Source organism: Alosa sapidissima, chromosome 7 (assembly GCF_018492685.1).
Source record: "Alosa sapidissima isolate fAloSap1 chromosome 7, fAloSap1.pri, whole genome shotgun sequence".
Lineage (NCBI taxonomy): Eukaryota > Metazoa > Chordata > Actinopteri > Clupeiformes > Clupeidae > Alosa > Alosa sapidissima.
The window spans coordinates 35,924,898-35,945,789 of record NC_055963.1 but is presented as its reverse complement, the minus strand read 5'-3'; the positions used below and the strand labels follow the sequence as shown (position 1 = coordinate 35,945,789).

At 45.9% G+C, this 20,892-nt stretch overlaps 1 protein-coding gene across 1 annotated transcript in view; it reads left to right on the top strand.

Annotated features, from left to right (window-relative positions):
- LOC121714159 (forkhead box protein J3-like) overlaps positions 1 to 20,892 on the top strand; it is a 47,119-nt gene that overhangs the window by 4,213 nt on the left and 22,014 nt on the right. Inside the window, exons 2-3 of the mRNA XM_042099363.1 lie at positions 9,540 to 9,634; positions 13,062 to 13,515. Coding sequence (XP_041955297.1) covers positions 13,189 to 13,515 — 327 coding nt within the window. The 5' untranslated portion in view covers positions 9,540 to 9,634; positions 13,062 to 13,188. The remainder of the gene's footprint in view (positions 1 to 9,539; positions 9,635 to 13,061; positions 13,516 to 20,892) is intronic.

The window sequence follows — 20,892 nt, the reverse complement described above, 5'->3', positions numbered from 1 at the left end:
AGCAACCTTAGCTTATAAATAAAATAATGATAAAATAAATATTAATACAAATTATAAAATAAATGAAAAACATAAAAAATGGTATGTGTGTGTGTTTTACACCAAATAAAAATATTTCCTCTCATAACTTTTTTAAACCTGGCAAACTAGGCATCAGGGTTCAGAAAGCAACACCATTGGATTTTTATATCAAAATTTCTATCACTGACTATCACTGTCATAGACGATCGATCATAATCTCCAAAAGGATATTCTCCTTCAGAATTAGAATAGGTGAATAACATAGCTTACCTAAGACTTCATCGCACGTGATTTGGTGTAGGCCTATTTCTGCTTAATTTCTGCTTAAATTTCTGTGGTCACACTATGGTCTGCATTGCTTCCGCGTCATTACATATGCACGTCTTTGTGTTTCTCGCGTGTAATACAAGTATTTCCTGAAAACTTTGCGCAGCGATTTTGGGTTTGAATCAAGCTATGGATGTCTTGCACATAGTGGAGCAGAGTAGGCCTACAAATGAGATTTGTCACCGTACCTGGATCTATCGTCTATTTTAATCAGTATCGTTGTTTAATAGCCTCAAGGGCCGGATTACATTATTATTTTGTCATACGTCGCGGGCCGGATTTGGCCCGCGGGCCGGGTGTTTGAGACCCCTGGGCTAGACTATACCACACAGACTATACCACACAGGCTAGACTATACCACACAGACTAGACTATACCACACAGACTAGACCATACCACACAGGCTAGACTATACCACACAGGCTAGACTATACCACACAGACTAGACCATACCACACAGACTAGACTATACCACACAGGCTATACCATACCACACAGACTATACCACAGTATGTTAACTTTTTTTGCAAGTAGCACTGGTGCTACAGAGGTTAAAAGTTTTGTAGCACCAGCCACAAATTTTGTAGCATCGATATAAAATCTCTAAAAACAATCACAAGTAGGGCAGTTCATCAATTGTGGTTGGGATCTAGGCCTACTGCAACTGGATTGATAAAAGGTCATGTAGTTGCAAACTTCTCACCTGGCTACATTGTGTTTGAGATGAGCAAAAGCTATCAGCATGATATGCATTGGAAGTCAGTTCTTTTATTTTTGAATAAGTAGGAGATATGCTGAAGATGTTATTCCACTATGATTTAATTCACATTTAGTTTATATGTCTAAGTTTTTAGATTAGAGTAGGCCTACATTCAACCTTATTGTCATTGCACGAGTGAAATACCGTTTTACATCCAACCAGTGGTGCAAATGAGTAGGCTAACTGACATGTCAAACAGTGCACCCATGAAATGCATCCCTAGACTGTTCCATACACATGGAGATAGCTGAAGGTCTGTGGCGAACGCAGTCATAATTAAAGTGTCGTGAAGGTTTTTCGGAACCGATCATGTTCTTGTATATAAGCACTACTAAGCGAGACTATGTTGCACATAAAGCATGAAGTGGGCTCATATTGACAGATAGAAGCGAACGTCCCGGTGGACTTTTTTCTTCGAAGTTTTAGATCTGAATGGTGTTGTTTGGATACTAAGTTGTTTGTTTTAAACTGAACTAAAAGTGCAAAGCAACAAGGCGATTGTCACAAACTTCTACCTCTGCTTGCCTAATCTGAATTCACCTTAGCCCGGTGGGAAGATACTTTCGCTTTAGGCTAAACATAGCTATCACTTGTTCGATCCGCGAGGACAATTTGCAAGGTGTTGTTTGATTTGGAGTTGGCTTGTTTGATAGGCCTACAAACAAGTAGACATGCTTTTTAATCGTGTAGACTGCAACTACCAAGTTGAAATCAAAGTAGCTACATCGATTCTCCTCTCACAGAGGTAGCCTATACATACGCACTTCAAACAAACAAACAAGTGTTTCACAGGAAGCCTACTGTACACCGGGCGCGTAACTGAAGCGCTCCGTTCGCAACGTGTGTTCACAGTGTGCTGAGTGTGTTTCACTAATTCACGGATTGGGATAAATGCAGAGACCAAATTTCCCTCACGGGATCAAAAGAGTATATATACTTATACTTACACTTATACTTATACAGCCTTCACCACAGCTCACTTGTGTGTGTGTGTGTGTGTGTGTTCCTCCCTCACCCCACCTGCCCCCACCCTCCCGGCGCCTCTCCTGCTCTTAAAAGCTCGTTAGCTCTCCATCCTCGTCCTGCTCGTTGTGCTCGTCAGGGCCGGCGCTGCGGAGACGTCCCTGGACCCCCGTGCAGTAATGGACCTCACGCTGGCCCCTCTGGAGGGAGGGAGTGAGCTGCCTAAATAAGATGGAGGGGGCTGATGGAGGGGGCTGATGGAGGGGGCTGGGGGCTGATGGAGGGGGCTGATGGAGGGGGCTGGGGGCTGATGGAGGGGGCTGGGGGCTGATGGCCACTCCTACCCCCCACAGGTAGATAAGATGGACCAGGGCCCGGGGCGGGCAGAGCAGGGAAATGGCCGACTTGCCATTGCAGCATCAATCCATCAGCATACATTCAGGAAGGGATGTTAGCCATCAGCAGACCTGATATTCCTATGGAGTGTTAGTGAGATAGAGGAGTGGAATGTGATCAGGGTGGAGTGTGATCAGGGTGGAGTGTTAGTGAGATAGAGGAGTGGAATGTGATCAGGGTGGAGTGTGATCAGGGTGGAGTGTTAGTGAGATAGAGGAGTGGAATGTGATCAGGGTGGAGTGTGATCAGGGTGGAGTGTGAGCGAGTGTGAGAGGTGGAGTGTGAGCGAGTGTGATCAGGGTGGAGTGTGATCAGGGTGGAGTGTGAGAGGTGGAGTGTGATCAGGGTGGAGTGTGAGAGGTAGAGTGTGAGAGGGGTGGAGTGTGAGAGGGGTGGAGTGTGAGAGGTGGAGTGTGATCAGGGTGGAGTGTGAGAGGTGTGGAGTGTGAGCGAGTGTGAGAGGGGTAAGCTGTGTGAATTCCTGTCATGGCGGCGCATTCCCAGGAGTGTGGCTGAATGCACGAGCATCACTATGGCGATGCTGCTCCTGCATCACTATGGCGATGCTGCTCCTGCATCACTATTGTTACGGCCAGCTCGTGAACAGACCGCAACATAAAGGGAGACAACAACAGTTTCAAATTTAACCATTTATTAATATTGATCGCAACATTAACAAACTATAGTGTCTAGGGAGATGAATGTTGAAGAATGTGTGTATGCATGAATGTAAATGGTAGTATCAGCATGTAAGATGAATAAGTGAAAGGCAAAGGGGAAAATAGAAATAAAGAGGAGAGAAAGACTAACGTGCCAGTGTAAAGGACTATCAAAGTGCCCTCAAGAAAGGAGGAAAAAGTGCCTACCGAGAGAGATACAGAAGCCCTTTTATAGCCCCACTCAATTACAGGTGCATCTAATAATGTAATTAGCCTAACCAGGCCAAGGCCTGACCGTGCACTGACAGACCTGACGGGGGCACAGGGGGTCGTAACACTATGGGGATGCTGCTCCTGCATCACTATGGGGATGCTGCTCCTGCATCACTATGGCGATGCTGCTCCTGCATCACTATGGCGATGCTGCTCCTGCATCACTATGGCGATGCTGCTCCTGCATCACTATGGGGATGCTGCTCCTGCATCAGTATGAGGATGCTGCTCCTGCATCACTATGGGGAGGCTGCTCCTGCATCACTATGGCGATGCTGCTCCTGCATCAGTATGGGGATGCTGCTCTATTATTGATGTTGTTGTGGAGGCTAACTTCTCATGCAGCACTGTTGGGTGCTCAAACCTATTTTTACCAGGAAAAAATTATGCTCTAGGCTGGATTGTGTGTGTGTGTGTGTGTGTGTGTGTTTGTTTGTGTGTATGTGTGTTTGTGTGTGTGTGTGTGTGTGTGTTTGTGTGGTAGGCAGCACAATGAATATTCTCTATCTTTTCCTTTACTGAGTATGTGGTCCAGTAGAATCCCTCCCTCATTTCATTCCCACTTGTCGTGTGTGTGTGTGTGTGTGTGTGTGTGTGTGTGTGTGTGTGTGTGTGTGTTGGATCACCCTAATCAATGGTGCCACCATACATTTAACACTGTGAAACACACACACACGCACATACACACTCACACACTCACACACCCCTAAGCCTGATGTGAACTCCAGAGGCCTCCTCCCTCCCAGCTTTCAGCTGCTATAAACGGCAGCACAGCACACACAGCAGCTACACATATAAACCTGTGTGTGTTTCTGTGTGTGAGTGTGTGTGTGTGTGCGTGTGTGTGTGCGTGTGTGTGTGTGTGTGTGCCTGCAGCATCTGCAGATCCATGAATACGTTTTTTTTCAGGATTAAGACCGTTTTGAACTTTGACCTTTGTCATTGTGTTGAGGAGTTCAGGCCTTGAGGTGTGTAGAATGGTGCTTATTGCTTATTGTCCTGCACTGAGCTGCAGATCTAAAGGTGTGTGTGTGTCACACTGTTTCAATTTGACTACACACACACACACACACACACACACACACACACACACACACACACACAGTTACGCACCAAGGACAATGTGACACAGACCTAGTCTAGTAGAACCCTCTTCGTGTGGAAGGAACCCTCACTGCCTCAAACTTAAATACAAACAGGAAGGTACCACTCCAGCACTGTGCAAAGATAGCAAAACTCAGACATGCTCACTGATAATGTTACAGGAATCCTGATATCTGTGTGTGTCTCTGTGTGTGTGTGTGTGTGTGTGATTGTTGACATCTGTGTGTGTGTGTTTGTGTGTGTGTATGTGTGTGTGTGTTTGTGTATGCGTGTGTGTGGGTGTGTGTGTGTTTGTGTGGTGTGTGTGTGTGTGTGTCTGTGTGTGTGTGTGTGTGATTGTAGACATCTGTGTATGTGTGTGTGTGTGTGTGTGTGTGTGTTTGTGTATGTGTGATTGTAGACATCTTTGTGTGAGTGTGTGTTTGTGTGGTGTGTTTGTGTGTGTGTGTGTGTGTGTGTGTTTGTGTGTGGTGTGTGTGTGTGTGATTGTAGACATCTGTGTGTGTGTGTGTGTTTGTGTATGTGTGATTGTAGACATCTTTGTGTGTGTGTTTGTGTGTGTGTGGTGTTTGTGTGGTGTGTGTGTGTGTGTGTGTGATTGTAGACATCTGTGTGTGTGTGTGTGTGTGCTCGTGCGCACGCGCACTCCAGATGCCAGGTGAGTAATTGTGAGCTTTTAGGGGTCCTTCTCCCTTCTCCCAGAGGAGATGACAGCTCTGCCTCCCACTTCCTCCTATTAGCAAGGCTGCTCATTCTCACACACACAAACACACACACACACACACAGCCACACACACACACTCACACACACACACACACACACACACGCACACACACACACACACAGAGTCGCTAATGCTTACGCATACACCAATGCCCTCACATGCACACAAGCACGCACTTTAGCACACACTCACACATACAAAGACATACATTCTCTCTCTCTCTCTCTCTCGCACACACACATGCACACTCGGATGTGTTTGTGTGTGTTCATTTTTTTTTCTGCTTCTTCTGAAAGCCTGTGGATGCCTCTGCATTCAGGCTGTTGATTAAAATGCATAAATAAGCCACTCCATCAGAGAGAGCCCATGTGCAGCAGGGGGGAGCACGCAGAGACAGGGAGAGAGGGAAGGAGGGAGGGAGATGAAGGGGAGAGATGGAGAGAGGGAAGGAGGGAGGGAGAAAGAGAGAGATGAAGGGGAGAGAGGGAGAGACAGAAGGGGGAGAGAGAGATGTAGGGAGGAGAGAAGGGATGGGTGCGGTAAAGAGGGAGAGGGAGAGATGAAGGGAGGAGAAAGGGAGGGGTGCTGTAAAGAAAGTTTGATCCAGTGGGGAGTGTAAAACAGAAAGATGGAGGACAGAAGGGAACTCAGGAGACTGAGACGCCAGAGTGTGGACTTGCAGGTGAATCCACTTTTGTGTACTTGTCAGCCTGAGAAGAGTGTTTTGAAGCAGCCAGTCTGACGTGTGTGTGTGTGTGTGTGTGTGTGTGTGTGTGTGTGCACATGTGTGTGTGTGTGCTGTGGTATTGTGTGTTAGTTGTTCAGTGTGTGTTGACAGTGACACACTGGTTACTGAGAAGTCAAATCGGATAAGATCAGTAGCATTACCTAATTACCTGTCCTCCCCACTATCGCCATGGAGATAACAATGGCATCCTCTCTTCTCCTTTGTCACCATGGAGACGACACTGTCTCTGTCTCTGTGGCCAATAGTATTCCCTAGTCAGTGTGTCAGATATATATACAGTATGACCGACTCCAGACTGGTCCTTGATATCCTCACAGTGTCTGTGAGAATGACCGACTCCTGACGAGGCTTCGCTGTGTGTGTGTGTGTGTGTGTGTGTGTGTGTGTGTGTGTGTGTATGTGTGCGCTTGTGTGTGTGTGTGTGTGTATATGTGTGTGCGTGTGTGTGTGTCATGGTATCCTCCCTCATCAGTGAAGAGGGGTTGAAGGACGTCCACAGTGGAACCCTGATCAAAGTGATCGTTCTTAAGTGGAACCCTGATCAGAGTGATGGTTCTTCTGGACATCAGTGGAACCCTGATCAGAGTGATGGTTCTTAAGTGGAACCCTGATCAGAGTTATGGTTCTTACGTGGAACCCTGATCAGAGTGATGGTTCTTCTGGACATCAATGGAACCCTTAACAGCCTGAACAGTTATTAGTTCCTCTACTTACTTTCTTTCTTTCTCTCTTCTGTGTGTGTGTGTTTCACCAAAAGCCTAGATGAAGCCCCTTGTGTGTTTGTGTGTTTGTGTGTGTTTGTGTGTTTGTGTGTTTGTGTGTGTGTGTGTGTGTGTGTGTGTGTGTGTCTCTGAAGCCCCTTGGCGCCAGGAGAGCACAACCACAGAACAGAGTCACTCAGCGGGAGCAGAAATGCTTCCATGTGTGGGCGGAGCCATCTGCCCCAGGGCACTCTGGGTAATTTGCACTGTTCTGTGTTCAGGGCTCCATCCTCAGCTTGGTGCTGACTGGGGGAGGCTTTCATCATCAGCACATCACACAACACAACGCTCTCCTGATCCAGCTCTTTCTCTCCCCCTCTCTTTCTCTCCTTCTCCCTCTCCCCCATGCTCTCTCGCTCTCTCCCCCTCACTGTCCCTTTGTTGTTGTTGGTGGTGGTAGCGCCCTCTCCAGGTGAGAGTGTGCATGTGCGAGGCAATCACTGCAGGCTGCAGGACTGCTCACCCTCCCAGCATGCCCTGGTGTGGAGGCGTGAGCAGGAAGTGAAACAAGTAGCTCCGAGCTCTGAGACACTTCCTGTTTGACACAGAAACTGCTGCTCATAGCCCTATGTGTGTGTGTCTCTCTCTCTCTCTCTCTCTCTCTCTCTCTCTCTCTCTCTCTCTCTCTCTGTGTCTGTGTGTGTGTGTGTGTGCGTATCCCTGGTGCTTTTCTTCCTCCGTGGCACAGTGGTGTCACAGCAATTCTCTCTCTCTCTCTCTCTCTCTCTGTGTCTGTGTGTGTGTGTGTGTGTGTGTGTGTGTGTGTGTGTGTGTGTGTGTGTGTTGGCACTACTACTCTATGGCACTACTGTGGTGTCAAAACACAGCAGACAGTAAACTTTTATATCATGTATGGTTCCTAAAACCAAATATTTCTGTTTAAATCCTTCATATTCATATTTTTTCAGCCCTTGACATTACTTCAGTTTGACAGCCTGATAAACACATTATCTGGGGAGCAATGTTTTGGCATTAATATCTTGAAAAGTATTATTCATAACCAGCCTAAATTTTGTAGGATGGATTGCGTTTCTGGGTCATTTTCTAAAATGGTATGTGGGATAGCTGGTAGGAACTTGAAAATCTATATGGAAGTAGCTCAATATCTGGACATGTACTGTACAAAGTATGATGGCGTACCATAGATAATTAGATAGAGTTTCTCAAGAGCAAGAATGCAGAAGCAGAGGTAAGCTATTAAATAAGTGTGTTCATCTGTGAAGGAAACATGATGCAACAGCATTGATACTTTGTACACTAAATGATTAAACAATGAACTATTTCTATTTAAAAAATGTCAGGTTACTACCAGCTACCCGACATGCCATTTTGTCTGATCAAAGAATGCCTAGTTTTATCCTTTATATCTCCACATCCATGTGCTGTGAATGTCTCAGATCTTGGCACAACATTAATAACATCTTGTATTTGCAGACATAATACTGATTGATGCCATGTGGGTCCATACCCTCAATTCCTAAAGTAGGGCATTATATAAAATCAATGGACATGCAGTACAAAATCGACAAGATAAGGCAGAGTGGGAAAATCCATTGATTTTAGGACCTAAAAATGATGCAGAGCAAAATTCGAGAAGGTGCAACAACCATTTTGTGGATTCTGGAATGGAATGGAATGGAATAGAATGCAAAGGAATGGAATGGAATGGAATAGAATGCAAAGGAATGGAATGGAATGGAATAGAAAGGAAAGGAATGGAATGGAATAGAACGGAAAGGAATGGAATGGAATGGAATAGAAAGGAAAGGAATGGAATGGAATAGAACGGAAAGGAATGGAATGGAATGGCTCATATTTGTGTAGAATCTCAGCAGTGTGTTCAGCTGGTGGTGTCATCATAGACCCATGTAGCCCCTCAGTGACTCCGGTGCAGACGTGGCCCTGATCTGGGATCCCTCTGCTGATGCTAATTAAGAGCCTTCCCATGATGCCCCTGTATTTCCGTTACACAATGGGAAGGCTCCGTCTCACGGCTCACAGCTGTCGCCCAGTGAGAGGAAGACCTCAAACCCATCACGTCACATCACGTCACAGAGGCATGGTGTGTTTGAGTTGCTCTGGACTCCAGGAGATTATCGGATAGAATGTCAAACTCAGATTAAGGCTCTCTCCTGTAGACTGGAGCTCAGATTAAGAGTCTCTCCTGTAGACTGGAGCTCAGATTAAGAGTCTCTCTTGTAGACTGGAGCTCAGATTGAGAGTCTCTCCTGTAGTGGAGCTCAGATTAAGAGTCTCTCCTGTAGTGGAGCTCAGATTAAGAGTCTCTCCTTTAGTGGCGTTCAGATTAAGAGGCTCTCTCCTGTAGTGTGAGGTTCAGATTAAAGCTGTAACGTTAGAGTGGGGCTCAGATTAAGGCTGTAACATTAGAGTGGGGCTCAGATTAAGGCTGTACGTGAGGCCCCCGGCAGGGCCTGAGAGAGGGAGAGAGGGACTGAGAGGGTGATTTGGAGATGTGGAATTCCTCTCTTTCCTCTCTCTGTGTCTTTATTTTGCTTCTCTCTCTCTGTCTCTCCCTCTTCCTCTCTCTCTCTCCCTCCTCCTCTCTCCCTCTTCCTCTCTCTCTCTCTCTGCCTTGTGCTCTCCTTCCCTCTTTCTCTCCCATTTGGCAGACAGGTGTGAAAACAGACGAGAAGTTCCTGTTCATGTTAACCATATCCTTGTCCACCTACACACACCATGCCTGACCACCAGAACCATACACCACACAGCTGTTCCCCAGCTCTCACACACACACTCACTGTATGTTTTTTTCTGTGTGTGTGTGTGTGTGTGTGTGTGTAGACTCTCTGAAAACCTGAACATGTGTATCAGAAGACCCCTGGGGTTCCACTCAGAACACACTCCTGCTGTGGAAGACATGCCGATCTACAGAGACGGTGAGAACACACACACACACACACACACACACATATAGTATATAAGTATATATATATAAGTATATATACTCTTTTGATCCCGTGAGGGAAATTTGGTCTCTGCATTTATCCCAATCCGTGAATTAGTGAAACACACTCAGCCGGAGTGAACACACAGTGAGGTAAAGCACACACTAATCCCGGCGCAGTGAGCTGCTCGGGGAGCAGTAAGGGGTTAGGCTTCAGCCGTGCCTACTGGTCAGGGTTTGAACCGGCAACCCTCCAGTTACAAGTCCGAAGCGCTAACCAGTAGGCCACGACTGCCCCCTCCCAGACTAGATACACACACACACACACACAAGTCCGAAGCGCTAACCAGTAGGCCACGACTGCCCCCTCATAGACTACATACACACACACACACACACAGACACACACACATACACACACACATACACAGATAGACACACGCACATGCTCGCACACACACACACCCACACACACACACACACACACACCCACTCTCTCACTCACGCTCACAAGAGAATCATTAATGAGATGTTCACTAATTAGACAGCCTTTAATGAGACATTCTTTAACGAGACATTAATTAAGGAGACAGTCTTAACGAGTGGGTTACCAGTTGCAGTTGCAGTGCCAGTGTTTCCCATTATTTGACGAGGCTCTGGCGCTCTGCCACAGTCTAATTTGCTCCGCCGTGGGTTCACAACATTTCAGCCAACTGGATATCAATGACTTTGTTTGCGTTGTTCCCAAGTCTTCCACCGCCACCGATTCAAGTCTATTTTTGGCGAAAATGAATGGAAACAAAGTGGTAATAGAACAAATGTCAGTAGATCAGTGCACCACACTCATATGCACACACACACACACACACACACACACACACACACATGAATGTCAGTAGCTTAGTGCACCACACTCATATGCACACACACACACACACACACACACACACACACATGAATGTCAGTAGCTTAGTGCACCACACTCATATGCACACACACACACACACACACATGAATGTCAGTAGCTCAGTGCACCACACTCATATTCACACACACGATATAGTCTGTTGGGCTTCCATCGTCAACTTCAAGGCACTGGAAAGCACTAGGGTTAGGCAAGGGTTAGGTATAGGTTAGGTATGGGTTAGGGAATGGTTTTGGGCTAGGGTTAGGTATGGAAGCGCTGCCTTGAAGTCGCCGGGGCGCCCAAATGACCACACACACCCACAAACACAAACACACACCAGAGTGTAGCACTGTAGCAGCCCCATGAACATGCCCCCAGAGTGTAGCGCTGTAGCTGCCCCATGAACATGCCCCCAGAGTGCAGCGCTGTAGCTGCCCCATGAACATGCCCCCAGAGTGCAGCGCTGTAGCTGCCCCATGAACATGCCCCAGAGTGTAGCACTGTAGCTGCCCCATGAAGATGCCCCAGAGTGTAGCACTGTAGCAGCCCCATGAACATGCCCCCAGAGTGCAGCGCTGTAGCTGCCCCATGAACATGCCCCCAGAGTGCAGCGCTGTAGCTGCCCCATGAACATGCCCCAGAGTAGCACTGTAGCTGCCTGGCTGTTGGCTGCAGCAACTCGAGCGGTAAAACTGATTGTTTTTTCGTATCGACAGTAATCGGTGACCTCAAGAAACGGAGATCTATGTGAAAAATCACCGGAATTCACCTTTAGCTGTTAAACTCCTCAGCTTTGTGGGTGTGACTTTTTTGCAGTCGGCCAATCACCATTCAAACCTGTAGTGTGAGAGTATAGTTAACATACTGAAGTGTGTGTGAGAGTATAGTTAATAGTGGTGTCAACAATAATCGATTGCATTGCAATGCGGGGCATGCACGATTCAGCATTGATGCGGCAATGAGCCATAATCGATTATGTCACTGTTTATTTTCTGGCCTTGAGTGGACAATAAAATTGTAAAGTTTCAGTTACTTCTGGGGGCATTTCCGGAGCAACGTTGTAATGGCATGCGCAGCCTGTAGCTACATGCTAAGCAGCAGCACTAGCTAGCATAACAACAACACTAAAGAATCAAGATGACGGAGGGAGATGACCGCGATAGACGGGTAATTAAAAACGCACCCAAAGCTAGAAACTAGACAAGACGTACAGGGTGTGTAAAACCTGCCACACTAAAATCAAGCACGTTGGCAATACAACTAACTTCACAAACCATGTCGTTCGTTGGCATCCTGAGTTGGCTTCGTTACTGTGTGTGCAGTATGTGCAGGGTAGGATCGTTGGCCCTTGAGTTGGCCGTGATGCCCCTTTGAAAATCAGATGTTTACAGGCCACTGTGGCCTTGGTGCCCCCTTCTTTCAATATTCTGTTTTGCGTCCGACTAATAACGATTTTTATTTAGCCTATGGCCTGTCAAAATAATCTTAAGCATTCACAGCGCAAATTAATTTAGTCTTTTACGCAGTGGAGAAAGTGACAGCGCCTGGCAAGAAAGAAAGTGCATCCAAATTCACCCATTCTTCTCAGTTGAACTACTTGCGAACGAGCCTACTCATCACACAGACATCACAAGTAGCCTATCACATCACATGAAAGCTTTTTCTCAGCTTTTAAACAATGTTAGCCATTAATTGCTGTGGTGAACGGTTCACGAGAAAAGTAAATAAAATAATTCAATTTAATCATACATTTTACTGAAGGTTCTGCGCCCATCTCCCTACCCATTCATCTCGGTGGAATACTTCACAAACCCTTCATTCAACACATAACAAACCATATATCAGAATAAACAGCTGACCTTACCAAACAGAAAGGTGTAAAGCAGTCCCAGTGTACAGTTAGGTTCCAGAGTAATCCAGTTTTGAATTTGCAGCAAATTTCGACATGCATGGATGTCTCCAAATTTTGGCTTTAAGTTTTACAATGTGTTTAAATTATTAAACTTATTAAAATGCCATATCCAATACCCTGTACCATTCAATTTTATTTTATTGAATGATATTTATGTGAAAGATACAGGAGAGTGATAATACACACATAGCAGCCAATAAAATCTGTTGTTCAATATCTGACTGCTTGTATTGCCTCATGACCTCAAAATTAGTTAGCATATCAGTTAACATACTGAAGTGTGTGTGAGAGTATAGTTAACATACTGAAGCACCAAATAGTTAACAGCACAAAAACCTCCATGAATATAACTATAGATTTCAAATATAGCTTTTCAAAGAGCATTAGATGGATGCATTTAACAGGATGGAGCCCCCAGACCCCCCTAGAGGGTTCAACCAAAGTCCCGCCAGAACAGTCTCCCAGAATCCAGGTCCCAACCAGATCAGGGCTAATTCAGAGCCAGATTAGAGCCAGATCAGAGCCAGATTAGTCCAGATTATAGGCCTCATATTTAACCTTACTGTACATTTCCTCTTGTCTTTCTTCCTCCTTCTCCAGACTGCCTGTGGGGTTGCCGTGCAACAGAGGTGCAGTAATTCCACCCAGACCACACCCCCAACCCACACCTAACACCCCCTTGCCCTCCTGACTCCTCCCACTCGGCTGTGATTGACGTGCGGTCGCCATGGCGTCGGAGCTGGAGAGCAGCCTGACCTCCATGGACTGGCTGCCCCAGCTGAGCATGCGTGCCGCCCTGCAGAAGTCCGGCGGGCCAGCAGGGGGCGGCGCTGGGGTGGGATCGGGCAGGAAGGCCGGGCTGCCGGACCCGCCGACAGCGTCGCTGGAGCAGGACGAGCTGCAGCACCGCGACGGGAAACCGCCGTACAGCTACGCCTCCCTCATCACCTTCGCCATCAACTCCTCCGCGCGCCGACGCATGACCCTCAGCGAGATCTACCAGTGGATCTGCGACAACTTCCCCTACTACAGAGAGGCCGGCAGCGGATGGAAGGTACGTGTGTGCGTGCGTGTGTGTGTGTGCGTGTGTGTGTGTGTGTGTGTGTGTGAACCGCATGTGTTCAATCTCTTTGGGCTGAGAGTTGAATGGACCTGCTTTCTACATCAAAGCTCTCATTTCCAGTTATCAAAAAACTCGCATCTGACACAAACATGCACACATAACTGGATACACTCATTCCCAACATTCCCAACACACACAGGCACACAGCTGCTAAGATATACTCACATATGCTAACACACACATAGACGGCTAGACATACAATCCCATACACACTCAGCTGCAGACACAGGCAGTGAAATCCCATACACACTCAGCTGTACACACACTCGCAGTGAAAACAGACATAGATTCTCAAATGGAAGCAAACAATCTTGTGCATATTAAATGAGAATGTTCCACCCTTAAGACAAACAACAAACGGAATATAAATTAGCGGCACAGCACAGCGGATACAACACGTAAAATAACTCCAAATGCGATTGCATTTTTGTGTGGGAAAATAAAGGGAATCTTTACTTTTGCACGATGCCCAGATATCAAGCTTAATTTCTCTCACTAATTTTAATCACGGACAGCTTAGCACAACTTGTGACAATGTGACATTGTGATGTTACGAGGTAGCGGAGCACAACCTGCGATGATGCGATGATGCAATGTTACAACGTTACGAGATAGTGTAGCACAAACTGTGACGATGCGACATTACGACATTAGGAGGTAGTGTAGCACAACCTGCGGCAATATGCCCTTGTGACAGCAGCAATACTCTGTGGGAGCATTTTAAAACCGTATTCACTAGTTCGCCCGTCGGCTTAAATACCCTGGCGGCGGAAGACAGGTGAGTTAATTGCTGTCAATCATCCCTAAGGGCTCCTCCCGAACTTTGTTTAGAAAACATCATTAACTGCAGTAATACGTTTCTGACATTAAAAGTGCTAGCTTTCTGACATTTTAAGTGAATACCCTGAACCCATAAACAGAGAAATTAGAGACAAAAGGGATGGCATCTGACCAGCGGTGGTCATTCAAGAGTGTGTGTTACATTTTAACACATTCTGAAGCACTCAGTCTCATTGCTCTGCGTGTGTGTGTGGTGTGTGTGTGTGTGTGTTTGTGTGTGTGTAACATTCTGCAGCACCTAGTGTCATTGCTCTCTACGTGGTGTGACGTAATTGGATTCTGTAACAACTTGAATTGCTTATCAGTTAAATATAGAATTATTCTTCATGCGTTATGGATTCATTTCATTGTTTATTGTTTATTGTACGTCCCCCCAGCCCCCCCCCCCCCCCCCTGCTTCCTACGCCCCTGCAAACACACACGTAACCAGAAACACACAGTGTTTCGTCAGTTGGTCAGTTGGACCAGGGCTGGGGCTGATGTGTGTGTGTTTGCTCAGCAGTGAAAGTGTCTCTAGCAGGCAGCTCCTGCTTCCTGACACACTCTAATACTTTAATGGGAAACCCTAGGGTGCGTCTGTCTCCCAGCGCAAAGCTTTGAAGCTTTCTGTGTGTGTGCGGGTGTGTGTATGTGTGTGTGTGTGTGTGTGTCTCTCTGTGGGTGTGTGTGTATGTGTACTGTATGTATTTGCATGCTTGTGTATTTGTTTGTGTGTGTGTGTGTGTGTGTGTGTGTGTGTGTGTGTGCGTATATGCGCATATGTGTTTGTGTGCATGTGTGTGTGTGTGTGTGTGTGTGTGCATATGTGTGTGTGTGTGTGTGTGTGTGTGTGCATATATGCGCATATGTGTTTGTGTGCATATGTGTGTGTGTGTGTGTGTGTGTGTAGACTGCAGCCCCCACATCCCAGCAGGTTTGAAGCAACAGCATGAATCGTCAACCTGCTCACGCCCACGTCTGCCGGCTATGGTAATGTGGATAGGAAGAGAGGGCAGGCCAGGCTATCACACACACACACACACACACACACACACACACACACACACACACACACACACACACACACACATATATACACACAGAAACACATTCTCACACAAACACTCCACATACTGTATACATACATACATTCAGTGAAACACCACCAGCTGCATTCTCACACAAAGAGTACACCTGCAACAAGTTACACACAGACAGACACACACACACACACACACACACACACACACACACACACACACACACACACAGACACAGACAGACACACCCACACACACACATACAGGGGCGGAGTGGGGCACTAAAATCCACCGGGAAAATTCTGATGGCACCGGCCCCCCTCCCCCCAAACACGCACACATCAATAGCACAAACAAAATATATGTCAATTTAAAATACTAATAGACTACCGTTGGATTCTCTGGTTGTTGTGTTGTGTTTTAGTTCTAATGTATTAAAGATGGTCAATAAAGCTTGACGGCGGGATCAGGATCGGCGATTAGATGATGATTTATTGTAGATGGTACAACAATGAATAACAGAACACAGTCTCAAACAGTAAAACTGTGCAGAGTCCAACAGTTGTGGTTGTTATTAGAAGCGGCTGCTGAGCCTTCCGACAGAAGATGCTCCTCGGGTCGCTTCCTCGATCCGTCTCCGTGTCAAAACCTAAGACAAAGCCTGTTATACTAAAACATACAAACGTCAATCATGCCAACGTGGCAGGTGCCAACCAGTGTACACAACCCGGCCCTTGCCAGATGGACATGCTGTCTCCCTCGGCCCATGTTATCACTGATGTTCCTAAACATCGGCCTGTATGACCTTCCTGCTGGTACACAGGCCTAACGCACAGTTATGTACAATAATATGGACCTCTCCCTGTTGTATACTACACACAGAAGTAACATATGAACACATCAGAATACAGTAAGAATACCCCAGAATTCTACACTACGTATAGGCTACATTTGGAGAAAGGAACTATGGATAGTGCTAATGCAATACAACAAGCCAATCAACCACAAACCAGGCACTTTCAATAAATGTGTAAGGAACTAGATATTTAAGTGCAGTATAAAAACAGCTTTGTGGTTGGATGGAAATGTCAAGCATCATGCAAGGACATATCTGGGTATCATAGCACTACAATAGTTGCCTGTATAAATTTAAAAAAGGCCTAGCCTACAGACAATGTCAACCTAATAACACAGGTAATTAAATAATTGAAAAACCAGGCACTTTGAAGAACGACCTATATAGGCTTACATATAGACAGTTCCAACGAGTTCCACAAACCATTTATCAGCCTGAGTGGCCCATTAATTAGTCATAGGCTAGGCCTAGGCTACATATCAACATAAGACTAGCTTGTGCTAGTTTCTGCCTAGCAATAACGTCAATGCTTTAGCTCCGCTAACCTTTCTCTCTGCCTTCCATCCATGTGTAAAACAGCAAGCAACCACGCAAATCCGTCGACGGTCAAAAATCCTGTAGTTTTCCTTAAACTTGATCGCTTGTAGGGTCATGCCATTAGACGAGGGGCCGCTCATTACGCCCCCTACATTTCTGTAAATAGACTTGACCTGCAATCGGTTCATTGGATAAACCAGAAACACATTCCCCATTCCCAGGAGGCTTTGCTCCATTCTAGCCTAGGCCTGCGTTAATTTAAGAACAAACAAACAAATTAAATTGTCTTTTTTTTTTTATTTGTGACCATGAAAGTTCTGTAACGCCTGAATAAGACGAAAATGAATTAAGATAAAAAATGAAGGCTAGCCTACACAAAAATCAGCATGGGAGAGATGATTGTGCAGGGTAACCATGAATGACATATAGACAATGAGCGAGTGGTATAAATATTGGTTGGACTTCTTAGAATTCTGAAGTGTACATCTCTGAGATTTTCGCGGAAAATTCTAAATGCATTTCCTCGGCCGGCCAACTGGGAAAACTCCCTACCGTCTCAAACGGCTCAAACAAACCAACAGAAACATTTTGAACACACAGAAATATGCCCTCCTGACATGCCCACTCTCTCAGACCCAGCCCTCCTGACTGACAACCACACACATGACCTGCACTGCCACATTCCAGGGGAGAGTGGTGTGTGTGTGTGTGTGTGTGTGTGTGTGTGTGTGTGTGTGTGTGTGTGTGTGTGTGTGTATGTGTGTGTCACCAGCATGCTTGAGACCATAAAATCTGAGGTATTCAAGAGGTGACTGAGTACATGTGGATACAAGAGATTAGTTTTGTGTTTGCTTCATTGGCAAAGGACAGTTTCCTCAGTGTTAGGTAAGCCAGAGATAGCAATTAGTGTTAGCTAGAGATAGCGATCAGTGTTAGACAAGCTAGAGATAGCGATCAGTGTTAGACAAGTTAGAGATAGCGATCAGTGTTAGACAAGTTAGAGATAGCGATCAGAGTTACACAAGTTAGAGATAGCGATTGGTTTCAGGCCAGTTAGAGATAACGATCGGTTTCAGGCAAGTTAGAGATAGCGATCAGTGTTAGACAAGTTAGAGATTACGATCAGTGTTACACAAATTAGAAATTACGATCAGTGTTAGACAAGTTAGAGATTACGATCAGTGTTACACAAGTTAGAAATTACGATCAGTGTTAGACAAGTTAGAGATAGCGATCGGTTTCAGGCAAGTCAGAGATAGCGATCAGTTTCAGGTAAGTTAGAGACAGCAATCAATGTTAGACAAGTTAAAGATAGGAATCGGTTTCAGGCAAGTTAAAGATAGCGATCGGTTTCAGGCAAGTTAGAGATAGTGATCGGTTTCAGGCAAGTTAGAGATAGCGATCGGTGTTAGACAAGTTAAAGATAGCGATCGGTTTCAGGCAAGTTAGAGATAGCGATCGGTTTCAGGCAAGTTAGAGATAGCGATCAGTATTAGATAAGTTAGACATCAGTGTTAGATTGCAAGTGCAGGTGTAAGTTTTTACAGTGTTTTAACGTCTTTGAACGAGGCTTAGCCTGTTATAATCAAAGACCAGAACTATCCGTTGTAGAATGTGTCGGAAAGCTGCAGGCTGTGTCTGACTCTACAGCACAGCTCTGATGGAGGCCATCATGGTTCCGCGCGACTCCTGTGAGGGACCATCAAGGATCTCTGCATCTCCTGTGAGAGACCATCATGGATCTCTGCGTCTCCTGTGAGGGACCATCATGGATCTCTATGTCTCCCCCTCCTCCTGATACTGATGGAGGCAGCTATCATGAATGTTCCTCTGAGGGACACCTCCACCCTGTTCTCCTCTGAGTGGCACCTCCACACTGTTCTCTGAGTAGCAACTCCACACTGTTCTCCTCTGAGTGGCACCTCCACCCTGTTCTCCTCTGAGTAGCAACTCCACCCTGTTCTCCTCTGAGTGCCAACTCCACACTGTTCTCCTCTGAGTGGCACCTCTATGCTGTTCTCACCTCCACACTGTTCTCCTCTGAGTGGCACCTCCACACTGTTCTCTGCTCCCTCCCTGCAGAGGCCGTCAGTCTGGCTGCCATTTGCTGAAACACACGCTGACCAAAGCGCCGTCCTGTCAGACACCGACTGCAGCTCACACACACACACACACACACACACACACACACACACACACACACACACACACACAAACACACACTGACTGAAGCTCCTGATCAAAGTGCCGTCCTATCAGACACATGTCATGCTGTCGACCAGTGCCTGGTCACCGTAGCTCAGTCTCTACCAGTCTGAAATAAAAAACACACTTCCATATTGGCGCTTACAGCCCTCCAGCACACACACACACACACACTTCCTCATCAACACTCACAATGCTCCGGCACACACACACACACACAAACACACTTCCTCATCCCCACTCACAATGCTCCGACACACACACACACACACTTCCACTCCAACACTCACAATGCTCCAGCACACACACACACACACACACACACACACACACACACACACACACACACACACACACACACACACACACACACTTCCACTCCAACACTCACAATGCTCCAACACACACACACGCACACACTTCCTCTCTAACACACACACACACACACACACACACTTCCACTCCAGAGATATTACATGAAAGTACATTGAGTATTTTATCATTGACCATGAGAGATATTATGTGGAAACATGTGCCTTTGTACACGAGTATTTTATCATTGACCATGAGAGATATGGTTTGATCATGTGAAGCATTAGATAAAGAGGGTTTGTGCAATGGTGTTTGGGGCTCAACAGCAACAACAGGACATTTTTGTGAAGATGTGCATTTCTTCTGTACTCTAAGGGCCAGATGTACGTACATTTGCGAACGTAGCGTTATCAGCGCCATGGACAAACCGCAGATTGCGAACGCTGTCAGACCCAACTTTCCGTCGTATTTATCAAACTAGTGTAAACTGCGCCTTTCTCTGCCTTTCTCCGCCCATAAACGCAATTTAAAAAAGTCCACAACTGAATAGCAGAGCCTACATACAAGCGCAGTTGAATGAAGTTAACTGATGACAATCAAACGTTTAGCGATCATGAAATAATACCATACATGATAAGATGTCAACAAGCAGGGAGATAATGAAGATCAGTAGTTCTACTCAAACTACTTGTGCACGTAGGCTATGGAAGATTGGTCAAATCTAGTAGGTAAGTTTAAGTGAATGACGTGAAAGTGAAAGTAAGACATTTGAAAGGCCAACGAAAGTTAAGGTTGCTTTTGATAGTACAAAGACTTACAAAACTGGTGCTCTAAATAGAGATTCTATTGTCTTTGAAAGGATCTCTTCTTGACGTATTGAACTGCAATTTGGATTAACACCTGCTTTTACAAGGTGGAAGTATTTAGGCGCAGAATAGAGGTGCGCTTTCACAAGCAGTCTTTGTACATACCAGAATATGTACTTAGTAATATGTACTTATGTAATTAGGCACTCCTTGCGCTTCCCCTCCCATTACGTTAAACTCCCACTTTCCCCTGGATCCTCCCATGAATGCATATGCATGACACGAAAAACGCAGTTTGCCATTTCAGCTCCCGTGACAGGAAGTTTGTGCTTTTACATCATTGCGCACGTTGCGAAACAAATACGCCTGAAGTGGGCGCAAAAACGTTAGTACATCTGGCCCTAAGTCTCTTTGGATAAGCATGTCTGTTATATGAATAAATCTAACGTAACAGAACATTGAGTATTGTTAAAATGTAAAAATTTGTTAAAATGTGTAATGCCTAATTCCTTTAAGAGGTGACTGAGGGCCGGATGTACAGAGAATGCCGAGTTTTTCTATGTGCAGAAAACGAACACTGTGCTTTGCCATATTGCAGGGATTTTACTAACTGTCACTTCATTACGTAAACAGCGCTCATCACCGTCCGTCCCCGCCCCCTCTACAACGCTAATTGCGTGCCCACAGCTGAACCACAAGTGCAGTTGAATAGAGTTAACCAATTGCGACATTA